This window comes from Oryctolagus cuniculus, chromosome 2, assembly GCF_051225735.1.
Source record: "Oryctolagus cuniculus isolate XC-2025 breed Fujian yellow rabbit chromosome 2, ASM5122573v1, whole genome shotgun sequence".
In the NCBI taxonomy this organism is placed as follows: domain Eukaryota; kingdom Metazoa; phylum Chordata; class Mammalia; order Lagomorpha; family Leporidae; genus Oryctolagus; species Oryctolagus cuniculus.
Window position 1 is genome coordinate 199588655 of NC_142868.1, and position 12648 is coordinate 199601302.

The following is a 12648-nucleotide window of genomic DNA, read 5'->3' on the forward strand; positions in this document are numbered from 1 at the left end:
GAGAGGTGTTCCAGGTACAGGAACAAATGTGTGAACAAGGGGTGGGTGGCAGGGATGCTGAGAGCCCCGTGGCTGGAACAAGGTGCCCAGGGCAACCGGGCTGGGCAGTTGGATGGGAGGATGGAGGAAAGCAGGGAGAAGCTGGCCACACCTCCAGGGTGCAGGGCAGCCAGGTAGTGCCTGGCTCAGGAGCGGCCTCAACGCCTGTGGACTTGGACCTTGTGACACTGCAGACGTTTCAGGACAGGAAGACCCAGATACTAGCGATTCTGTGTGGGTCCATCCATGAAATTTCCAAGCGCACACAACGATGCTGCAGTGTCCACTGGGCAAGTGGCCCGGCCATCTGGCTACCCAGAGAGAGCAGAAACACAAGTGTTCCCACATCCTCCACAAACAGGGAAACGCAGCCCGGGGCCCACGTGGCTGCGAGCCTGTTGCGGGTGAGCCTTCTGGGGTTAAGACTGTTGACACCCCACTCTCATTCCTGTGTTTGCACTCTATTTTGGATCACCCTCAACACAGTGGGGTCTTGGAAAAACCTCAGGTATCTGAGAACTTAAAATCCACACGGCAGGGCCCTGTGCATGCATGTGTGCTTCCAGCAATGCACTGTGCACACGTGTGTGCTTCCAGCAATGCACTGTGGACATGTGTGTTCTTCCAGGAGGCCAGGCAGAGTGTGGTTCCGAAGCATCTGTCTGTCCGTGGGGCTTCACACAACGCCTGGGGCAAAGTCAGTTCTCAAAAATACATACGGGGCCAGTGCTGTGGCATAGTGGGTAAAGCTGCAGCCTGCATTGCCGGCATCCCATATGGGTGCCGGTTTGAGTCCTGGCTGCTTCACTTCCAAAACAGCTCTCTGCTATGGCCTGGGAAAGCAGTAGAAGATGGCCCAAGTGCTGGGATCCCTGCACCCACGTGGGAGAACTGGAAGAAGCTCCTGGCTCATGGCTTTGGATTGGTGCAGCTACAGCTGTTGTGTCTATATGGGGAGTGAACCAGCGGATGGAAGACCTCTCTCTCTCTCTCTCTGCCTCTCTGTAATTCTGCCTTTTAAATAAATAAAGAAATCTTTGAAAAATGCATGCATACACCCACAGATGAAACAAGAAGATTGGTGTGAGGCTCAAGAGGAAGACGATGAGGGCTGACCCAGCAGCAGCCGTGTCCCCGCCCTGGTAGCACCTTCAGGAAGGACCCTCTCCTGCTTCTCCCAGCCCAGGCCTCCAGGCCACACCCTCTGCAGCAGCTCGCGTGCCAACGTACCTGCTCTCCCCAGGAAGGAAGGTGATGGGCCTGGTCTCTGGGCAGCCTTGGCCAGGGTGCCAGCGGGCTTTGCAGGCCGAGCAGAACTCCATGTCACAGGCCTTGCACTGCACGAGCTGGGGCGTCTGCAGCCCCAGGTCCTGGAGCTGGCACACGGCCTGGCAGGTGGACGCTGGGCACCATGTCCGACAGGGATCGAAGAGCACCTCTGGCATGGGGAGGAAAAATGCACATCAAAGCCGGGGCCACAGGGTCTCGGGGTTCAGCGCGGGGGGCCCCTCTGGTGCCTTCCCCAACATGCCGCCATTGAGACAGTGCATGACTGGCCAGCACAGCTCTCTGCTCACTGTGTCCTTCTACCTCCCCTCCCAGCGCTCCCAACCCCCTCCCCACTCCCAGAGGGCAGCAGCAGGTCTCCAGACAGCCACATCGTCTTCAGGGAAGCTATCTGCACCCAGAATGCTCGTGGTTGCTGGGAACCCTGGTTTCCCTCCAGGCTCAACGCTCTGCCCCCAGGCCCCACACCTGCCGCCAGGACCCGGCCCCAGGCAGGCTGCACCGCCAGCACTGGGAAAGCAGGACAGGGATGGAAGACCCAAGCCAACTGTGGCGTGGAAGTGCCCCCAGCAGTGCGTTTCCCTCTGAAACAGAGAGGCCCCACTAAGAGGAATTAGGACACTTGTCTTTATAAACAGGATGCGCTCACAGGCCTGGTCCCTGGTCCTTGCCCTGGTCCTTGCCCAAACATTGCAGTAACTGAAATAACCGGGCCTGAGCGCCCTTCGTCTGGTCCGGGCAGACGCTGAATTCTCACTGAGGGAGGAGTCGCCCGGAACACGGCTGCTCTGCAGGAAGCACACCGGCCTAAAGTGGCGGGTGGGGGGCTGCTTCCCAAGGTGTGGCAGTGGGCTGCTGGCCCGGAGCTGCTCCGCAGGGCCCTTCCTGGGATGGAAGGGACTCCTGGAAGGCAGCGGAAGCCTCTGGCACACGTGCTCTGCCTGTGACTGGCAGCCAGCAGGTGGGCTTGCCTGTACCAAGGGCAGGGGGGAAGCTCACTGGGGATCCCCCTGGGGGTGCAGGAGGTGGCCCCAAACCACCCCTGAACACCTGGACACACAACGATGTCACCAACTCCCCGGCTGAGGTATCCTGAGACTTCCAGCAAATGTGCAAGAAAACAGAACAAAAAGGTGGGTTGAATGCTATACAAACTTTCTGGTGCCTGACATAAACGTGCCTGCCCTGGTGCCTCTACCTTGGTCCCCAAGTGCAGGGGGCAGGCAGAAGTCTGACACACTCGCGTGGCCGACCCCAGGAGTGCTGGTGAACTGTGCTGGCCCTGGCTTCTGTGCGCACGGCTCAGCTTTGCTGGGAAGGGAATGCCTGGTGTCAGCAGCTGCCCCCAGAGGCCACCCTGGCCAGCTCCTGGTCCGCCCCCCTACTTCTCGATCTCTTTTCTCTTTTATGGTAAATTAATCAAGGCTCGCAGCCCTCTAGTGGGCTGGTCTGGCTGAAGCTTACAAAGACCAGGATGGGGTGCAGGAGCTGCAGGCTCAGCACCTGTGCCCGCTTGAAGTGGCTTTCGTTGCAACAGAACATCTGCAGGGCGCTCCCCACACTCAGAGGATGACTCTTAGCTCTTCTCTAATTAGTGGACTGCGCCAAAGCCTGCTTTTCTAAGAACGTTCCTGGCTGTCAGACGGCACGAGGTGGCTTTGGAAGAAGCGGCTGCTGCCTGCAGGGCACACGTGGGGACGGCTGTCCCAGCTAGCTGGAGTAAGATGACTCAGCCAGAGGAGACGGGGGTAAGGGCGGGGGAGCAAGGCGTGGGGACTTGTGGGGACTGCTCCCGTGAGTGCGTGGCAGCTTGCACAGTAGCCAGGAACGGGGGCTGCAGTGTGTGTGTGGCCTCTGCAGCACCTCAGCCCACACAGCCCTGAGCCTCCACTGAGTGTGCCGTACCCAGCCAGGCCCCCAGAACAGATCCCATCGGGCTTCGCAGGAGGCAGACGGTCAAGGTCCGGAACGGCACACAGCACGAGAAGAGACACCCCCGGCTGGCCTCGGCTCTGTGCACCGTGACGGGGTGGTGAGAGCAGAGCCGGACCACAGCATTGGCCTTCGACCGTTCCAGCCTCCCCACACTCCCCGCCCGCTCGTCGAGGGCTCCCAGGAGCCCCGACACTGGGAGGAGCAGACGGCCAAGGCTGGGCCCCAGTCTCCCCAGGCTCCTCCAGGCCTGAGCTCTGTCTGTGCTCCGGGCTAACACTGCAGCTGGTGACTGCTCCCTCCTCACCAAAGGCCCCATTAGCTCTTGGGCTGGAGCCACGGGGAGACCTGGGAATGGTTTCCAAGGTAACAGCCTCCACTTAATGACTCCCATCCTCAGGGAGGCACGGCAGCGGCGGCGCCTGTCCCCACGTGGAGGGAGTCCCTGCCTGCCCGGGCTCCTGGCTTATACCTCTGATTCATAGTCTCATCCATCATCCCCTGCTGAACCGAGGAGTGAGAGAGCCCAGAGCTGGCGACACCAGACAGCTTCTCTCTCCATCATGTCTCCCTGCTACACACAAACCACGCAAGATCCAACAGCACGCAGCACAGCCACCACATGCTATCCACTGGGATGCACGGGGCAACTGTCGTGTATCCCACCAGGAGAAGCCAGTCTCCACTCCAACTTCAAAGACCATTCACATCACTCCCTCCCTCTAGTCAACAAAGTCCAAGCTGCTTTCAGAGGCCAGTTTTCTACAGATGGTTGTCTCCATGACAAGCACTGGGCGCCTGCGCTCCTGGCTCTGAGTGTGTGGCCAGGCGTGGCTGCTGTCCTGGTGCCCCACAGGGACAGGGTGTGACCCAGCTGTGAGTGTGCCTGTCAGGAGTCCTGGGTTGCAGGCCGCCTGTGTACTGCCAGATAACCCAGGCACACGATTTAATCTCTCTGACTCGACTTTCTCCTAACAAACAAGCCATGACTTGATGCCAACTTTCCTCTGACCAGGCACTCTCGTGGCATGGGACAAAGAACTGAGTAAGCCACGGTGTGTCTGTGGTTGCCTGGGCTTCCAGGCGGGCCACATGGAAAAGACACTCACAGCCTGGCGTGGCTGGAGCTCAGAGGAGTGGACATGGCAGAGTGGGCACTCAGCCAGAGTGGCTCACGCTGCCTTTCCCTGGAAGCCAGTCCCCGCCCCCAGGCATGGGCGTCACCTTTGCTGGCACCCTGCTTGCCAGGGGCCCCGGCTGGATCCGAGACCAAGTGGGGCAGGCAGTGTAGTCTTTTGTCAGGAGATCACCGACACGGCGTCCCTCTGTGTGTCCTCCCCCGACTGCAAGTCAGGAGTATTTTAAGGCAGTAGAAACGACACCCCCAAGTCTGTCCGAGGACCTGGCTCTACCCACAGCAGTATTTTAGCTCGACCGTTCTCACATTTCACACAGACAGGTCTTTTGTGGTATTCAGTCTGAATCATTTTTTTAAAAACATGACATTAGGAAAATATTTCAGAGGGTTATTTGTCTGAGAGGTATTTTTTTAACCTAAGTCGAGCTGGCTTCACTTTTGGGCAAAGGAAGAAAAAGAGAAACTTTTCGCCTGAGCCCAAGCATGAAGGAAGAGCGAGAGTTAGAATGCCTGGTAGGGAGTGTGTGCCCAGTGCCTTCTAGACTGGACTCAGTGCCACGGAAAGGTCGTATTCTTGTGGCCCCAGCGACGGCTGGTTTCTGTCAAGGTCTTCTCCGTGAAATGTGTTCAGAAGAGCTGAGACTCTCAGGAGCCAGATGAACCGACTCTCCTGCTCCAGCCACCGACCGTGCACCGTGCACCTCGTGGCTGGGCTCAGGCCACAACTGCCCCAAAGGAGATGACTCAGGCCAGTTAAGTAAACACACTTCAAAGCCAGCCCAAATCCTGTTTCCCTGGCTGAGTTTTTTTTTTTTTTTTTTTTTTTTTTTTTTTTTCCCCAGTTGGACACATTCTTTCTTTTCTCTAAACAGCTTCTTGGGCCGGTATTAAGTCACCACCTGCGACACCGGCATCCCGTGTCAGAGCACAGGCTGAAGCCCTGCTGCTCTGCTTCCAATCCAGCTCCCACTAGTGCTCCCAGGACAGCAGAAAGTGGCCCACATGCTTGGGCCCTGCCCCCCATGCGGGAGACGGGATGAAGGCCCTGGCTTCTGGCTCTGAGCTGGTCCAGCCCTGGCTGTTGCAGCCACTTGGAGAATGAACCAGTGGATATGAGATCTCCATCTCTAACACTCTCTCGCTAACCCCACCCCCACTCTCTGCCAACTTTGCCCTTCAAATAAATAAATCTTTTTAAATGAAGCCTCAAAAGGAAATACAGTGGCATTTATTTAAACGATTAAAAATATACTCTGAATTCACCTAACCTAGAAGGCTCTGGGTCCTTCCCTCCGGTCTATCATGTTCCCACCTCGACGGTGTGATCAGGTGCCTGGCGTGGCAGTGAATCCCTGGCCCAGGTGAGAACTGGGCGCCAGCCCTGGGAGAGGGGAGCAGACGTCACTGTGACAAACTGAGGGGACCCTGGGGACGCGCTGGCCGTGTCCTCACGCTGAGTCCTTCAGTGGAAGCAGCGTCACCTGCACACATCACCTGCCACTGTGCTCTTACGCAGGTGAGCTCGAGGCCCGGGACACGCTCCTACATGAAAACAAGGCCACATGGAGCCCACACACCCCTCTTTCAAAGAGCATTTCAGGACCCTGGGTACTCAAGAGGACATTCAAACTGAGACACGCTGAACGCCTGGTGACGCCATCCCAAAGAGCTCATTACCACCACAGAGTGCACACTCGCCCCACATCCCTCCTTCGTTCTCCCAGGGGTCTCGGTGTCTGCATCAGGCCCAAGGCCAGCTGGGAAGGCAGAAGAGACCCCGGTGGGAGGGGTCGCAGGAAAGGGTCTGGGAACCAGGTCCCCCTCACCCCCCACTAGAAGCCAAAGGAAGGCAGTGAGTCTCCCGGGCCATTGGCAGAGAGGTACTGACAGGTCAGTCTTGCAGGATTGCTGGGATACTCTGAGACACAGAAATGGTAACTCGGCCAGCACCAGGGCCTGGGGCTGCTGCAGACTGATGATGGCAGCCCAGGAAGGCGATGCCCCACTCTGACAGCTGCCACAGCAGCCAGTATCAGGCTCAGCCTTGGGGTTCCTCCCAGCCTTCGTGTCTTAGGAAATCAGGGTTGGTGAGGGCTCAGCCTACAAACCACTACCCTTAACCCAGCTGAAGAACTCGGGCCCCGTGGGTTCTGTCTCTTGAAACCATCCCCAGAGGCCCCAACCTCAATAAACAAATTGTGTGTCACAAATTCTTCCTGCCACCAAATGATCCCCAGCCACAGCCTTCAAACTGTGACCATTCTGAGAATTTGAAATGTCCTTGTATTTTAGAAATTTAACTCATGTAGTTTTTTTCACTCTTATTGTAGTTTTTTTTTACTCCTACCAAGGGTTTTACAATTGTATCTCCCAAAAGAACTCCTCCAACATTATCCACATTCTGTTACTGAGGTTTTAAGTGGCTAATACACTAGGCACTTACCTCTTTCAAATTGTAGCTTTTTGTATCTTTGCATAATTTCAGCTGCAACCATGCATTCGATCTAAGGAAAAAATACAAAAGTGTAACAAGCTGAGGGTCTGAATACAAAGCAAAAGCCACAGCATCCTGACAGCTGAGTGGAGTACCCCAGCACACAGCGAGAGGCCAGACCTGTTCCTGTGCACACACACATGCACACGCACACACACACCATGGCAGCACACGCCAAGCAAGCCCAGCCCATTTCCATGCACACATACAGCTCACCAGCACACGCAGAGCAAGCTGGCCTCTTCCTGGGCACACGCACATGCATATGTATGCCATGACAGCACACGCCAAGCAAGCCTGGCCCATTTCCATGCACACCATGGCAGCACACGCCAAGCAAGCTGGCCCGTTCCTGTGCACAAGCAATGCACATGCACATGCACACCATGGCAGCACATGCTGAGCAAATCCGGCCCTTTTCCACGCGTATGCACAGCATGCCAGCACACGCAGAGCAAGCTGGCCTCTTCCTGTGCACACGCACATGCACACACACGTGCACACACACATGCACATGTATGCCATGACAGCACATGCCGAGCAAGCCTGGTGCACTGCCATGCACGCACACAGCTCACCAGCACACGCAGAGTAAGCCCGGCACGTTTCCATGCACACACACAGCTCACCAGCACACACAGGGCAAGCCCGGCACGTTTCCATGCACACACACAGCTCACCAGCACACACAGGGCAAGCCCGGCACGTTTCCATGCACACACACAGCTCACCAGCACACGCAGAGCAAGCCTGGCCTGTTCCTGGGCACACGCACATGCACACACATGTGCACACATGACAGCACACGCCGAGCAAGCCCACACGTGCCTCGTTCTCCTGCAGGTGGCCCTGTTTAGGGCAGGCAGCGTCTGGGCAGCTGATTGCAGTCTCTAACCCTTCTTTGATCAAGAGCTCCACGTACTGTTTCAGGCACTGAAAGAGAACCAGAGGCATGTCTAAACACGTGTCCTTCCTCGAGGCGAGAATGCCCAAGCACATGGCTCCATTACAGCCCACGGCAACCACCGAATTCCAGGGCCAGCTTCTACTCACTAGCAAATACTTACGGGGCACGGACTCGGTGCCTGGGATCACACTGATTCCCAAAGGGAAGGCGGGATTGGATTCCCCACACAGCCTCAGCAGACACAGAGCCGTCACTGCATCGGCAGGAAGGAAGGCAGTGGGGTACAGGGAAGTGGAGCTCAAATACCCCCGAGACATCAGGCACTGAGCCTGATCCCATCACTGCACTCAATCCCTCAACGTGAGAACCAAGTCACGGTGCAAGGACTTGCCAGCTCTCCTGCAGCCCAGGTTCCAACCTGAGCTTGCTCAGCTAAAACGCCTGCACTCTGCCTGCTGGGAACCGGGAGCCCGCAGCAATCCTCATCTGTGACACACTGCTCACCCGGCCACACCTTGCTGAGTCACACAGGTGGGAGACAAGGGAGACAAGGAACAATTCAGACAGGATCACATGGCCTCTTGAGTTCTGGTTACCCTTCCAAAGCCTACGAGTCAGAGACACGAGGTTGCCCTCTAAGGCGCCTTACAAACAGGCGAAGAAAAAAAAAAAAAACCATGACTGTCCCCAGACAGCTCCACCACCGAGAGACTGGAGATGGAGAGCTAAGGCCAGAACTCGGGGGCCCAGAAAGTGAAGGATAAACTCAACAAAACCAAGGCGACCGGAAAACAACGTCAAACACCTTCCCAGCATCACGAAGCAGAACGCGGGATCACGGCCCCAAGGCACATCTGCAACACTGTTAGAATCTTATGAAATACTACTAAAATATTATCATTCACCAAGAAAGGCCCACAAGCCCCATGTGCTAAACAGCTGCCTCTTACCATAAACGTGGAATGCATTTCCTTAAAGGAAGGCACAGTTACGATGCACGGGTGGGCATGGATGGAAAGCCAAGTGGAAGTCCAGCGTTTTCAATGCTTGGGGCGACTTTGTTACTCTCTCTCCGCCAGCCTCACTGTCCCTATTAGCAACACGGGGTGCTCTGATCGACCTCACAGTGGAGCTGTGAGAATCTTACACAAGGGGGAGAGCTGAGGAGAACACACAGCAAACAGCAGATGCCCGATACATCAGGAATAATCCAGTCTAAGTAGATAATGGTCCCCGTTCCAGCAGGCGAGAATATTCCATCCATTAAAGATTCTAGAAGCCACGTCTTAATAAATAGAAACCAGGCAATGCAAAGGGCCACTGCCCACAGTGTTTCTGAAGCACAGGACTCGGTGTGTGAATGGTGATGCTGGCAGCACTCAGCCTGCGCTCTGTGGATGGATCTCGGCTCTGATAGCTGCAGACGCCCTGGACGTCAGTCACTCACGGCTGCCATCTGCCAGCCCGTGTCTGTGACCAGTGCTCCTGGAGGGTCAGCATGGAGCAGTCCGTGCTGCCCGTGGGTGGCAGAGTTTTCTGAGACAAACTCCTGAGACCAACGTGAGTGCCTTCTGCAGGGTGACACCCGAGATGACAATGAAGAGGACAGAGCAGTGACACCGAGCTCCAATCAGAGCTGCGGCCGCGTCTGGGCAGCGTTGGCTGACCTGTCACCCGGGGATCAGCAGCTGGGGAAGTGCTGCCACAGTGGCCTGTTGATGCCCCACTCAGGGCAGTGACACTTGAAGAGGGAGCTTGAACAGAGGCGTTGGAGCCACGCTCATTCCCAGTCCACAAAGCAGCTACCCAATGCGTCTGGACCACAACTCCCTCTCTGGCGAAACAGAGATGAAGTCTGGCTGGGCTTCTGACAGGAGGAAGCCCCAGCACAACACCTGGTGCACACCACCAGCCGGGCCAACAGCAGCTGCCGCCACGCCTTGCTTGTCCCTCTGTGTGATGCACTTCTCACCATCACAGGCATGAAAAAATAAAATAGAACAAGCCCTTAGCAACAAGATCATAATGTTGGTTTTTTAATTGTTTCTCTACACAGAGCCTCTGGAGGACAGGGCGACGTGTTAAACCTACACTCACAATGCATTGTGTGGAGCTGTCTGCTGTGACAACACCGTTCTCCCTCGGCAGCCAGACGCGACAACCAAAACTGGTGTGCAACACACCCCCTGGGGAAGCCTCGGAGCATCAGGGCTCAGGAGCTCACATATGGCAACAAGTAGTGCGTCACGTCTGGCTGGCAGCCACCCAGGAGCCAACACGCCACGCACCCGGAATAATCTATGTGCGCAATCTGCAGAGTGATTGTGGACTGGAGTATCGGTGTGTTTACTATGTAAGACAGACGATGATGTGAGTGCCTGACCTTGCCTGCACCAGAAACAAGCCCAGCCTTCTCCCAGAAAGTGGGTCACGGCTCACTCGCTCACGTTCTGCAGCCTAACAGCAAAGAGCTGTGTGAGCACGCACACAGAAAGAGGAAACTCGGTTCCCAGAGACACTGCTGGAGTCTGGCAGCAGATAGGGAGGCACCTACTGATGATCATAAAAGTTGTGCTGGCAACCAAAGCCCTCGAAGTCCCAGACCCTGTGCTAGCATTGCACCCACGTGAGCCCACGGGACGTGTGCTGGGACTGTAGGAGGTGACGCCACTCCCATTTCAAGGATGAGAAAGCGAAGGCTTACACAGCACGCACACAGAGAGGAAACTCGGTTCCCAGAGACACTGCTGGAGTCTGGCAGCAGATAGGGAGGCGCCTACTGATGATCATAAAAGTTGTGCTGGCAACCAAAGCCCTCGAAGTCCCAGACCCTGTGCTAGCACTGCACCCACGTGAGCCCACAGGACGTGTGCTGGGACTGTAGGAGGTGACGCCACTCCCATTTCAAGGATGAGAAAGCGAAGGCTTAGGAGACAAGAACCACTGCCAAGTCATCCTCTGTACCCAAACCCACGTGCGCCCGACAGCGCCCGACACCAACGTGCTTTTCTGCTTGTCTGTTAAAACGTTCACTGACTTCCTCCGCACTGAAGAATTCTTTCATCAGCAACTGCTGAGTGTGTCCCACTACCTCACGTCCTCCCCAGCAGAACGAAGCAGTGCACACACTCTAAGCGGGCAAAGCCTCCTCAACACGGAGCTCATCTCATCGACAGCTTCACAAGGCCACCAATGCAAAGATGACCCCCGACCTCACGCACTGGGGCCGCAGGGGGGGTGCAGAAGGGGTCCCGGCTGTGTGGGGTCAGGGGAGGCTTCCCAGTGGTGAACCGCGGCCGGGAGACAAAGCATTCCAGGAAAAAAGGCACGGGCTGCACAAAGGGAAGGAGGAGGAGGGCAGCGGTGAGAGCCACAGACTGTTCCAGACATTTCATTTTCCACTGCGGCTTCCAACGCTTTGAAACCGAAGAGCAGACAGTGCTGCTGACGCGCGAACCCCTTCCCCGTGTCAGAGGCGCCCTGCCGAGCAGAAGCGGCCACAGAAACGTGTGCCCCCCTCCTCCATAACCCGCAAGTCTGCTGCGACCCCAACGGCACCAGCAAATGCCCACAAACTGCACCAGAGGTGCCCAGAACGCGGCTGATCGCAAGCAGCATACTCGGGAAAGCGCACACTGAAGCAGGGAGACCCCAAACAGGACCGTCTAAGGGGCAGGGACTCTGAATCCCAGCTCAGCCATGGCCAGCCCTGTGCCTGGGGCGGGGACCCTCCTCTCTCCCAGCCTCACTGCCCTGGGTGTGGGGTAAGCCTCGTAGGCAGAAAGGTGCTGCCGAGCCAGTGGGCTCCATGAGGTTGTCAACACCCCGCTTTTCACTCAGCAATAAGGGACAAGAATAATCAAGGATCTGCTCCCGTGTCCCTTCTATTGCCGAGTTCTGGCTCTCATTCACCTGTCCAGTCTCCACGCCTAGCAGAGTGCTGAGTCAGTGCCAGCAGCAGCACGGTGGTGATGGGTGGACGGGCAGATGAGTGCAACAGGATGGAGCAGCTGGACACCTGGCAACAGGCTGCCTTGGGGCCGGTGCTGGGGTGTAGCAGGTAAAGCCGCCGCCTGCAGTGCTGGCATCCCACATGGGTGCCCATTCTGATCCAGCTCTCTGCTATGGCCTACGAAAGCAGTATAGACAGCCCAAGTGCTAGGGTTGCCGCACCTGCGTGGGAGACCTGGAGGAAGCTCCTGGCTCCTGGCTTTGGATCAGCGCAGCTCTAGCCATTGTGGCCAATTGGGGAGATAACCAGCAGATGGAAGACCTCTCTCTCTCTCTCTGCCTCTCTTTCTCTGTGTAACTCTGACTTTCAAATAAATAAATAAATCTTTAAAAAACAAAAACAAAATATGGGCTGCCCCTGCACCTTGGGAGAGACTGGAATCACAGACAGAGGGTGTGCTGACTACACACCACTCCTGCAAGGTGGTCGGACTGGAGACCCTGGTCTCTGACAGGCAGGAAGGCTGAGCCACGCCCTGCAGGGCTGGTGCCAGGGATGCCTGCACTCTTGGGGGAACAGTGCCGTAGGAATCCCCAGGGGGACCCTCGCTGGGGACCTGGAGTGAACCGGCAGCCTCCATAGGGAATGTTCTGGCACCGGCCACTTTCCTCAAAGCTGCAGGAAAAGCACTTTACTCCCAAGCCCAGGAGTCCAAGGCCTGAAAGTCGCTTTGGTAAAAATATTAGAATAAAAGAAACTGAGACTTTACATGCTAAGAAAAAAAAAATACTCTCATCTACGTGTACCGTGCACTGCCGCCACTCCACAAAGTCCACTGTCCCCTGGACAAACGTGGCCTGTGACTGCTGACCACCGGGGCCTGGCTAAGGATCCAGCAT

The 12648-nt window shown here is 56.5% G+C and overlaps 1 protein-coding gene across 7 annotated transcripts in view; it reads right to left on the reverse strand.

Annotated features, from left to right (window-relative positions):
* The window catches only part of RNF144A (ring finger protein 144A), a 113206-nt gene that overhangs the window by 19255 nt on the left and 81303 nt on the right, over positions 1 to 12648 (reverse strand). For all 7 annotated transcript variants that reach the window (XM_070069757.2, XM_070069755.2, XM_051833292.3 and 4 more), the window contains 3 exons: positions 7719 to 7823; positions 6840 to 6900; positions 1270 to 1477 (listed from right to left, as the gene is read on the reverse strand). In XM_070069757.2, the coding sequence (XP_069925858.2) occupies positions 1270 to 1477; positions 6840 to 6900; positions 7719 to 7823 (374 nt within the window). The remainder of the gene's footprint in view (positions 1 to 1269; positions 1478 to 6839; positions 6901 to 7718; positions 7824 to 12648) is intronic.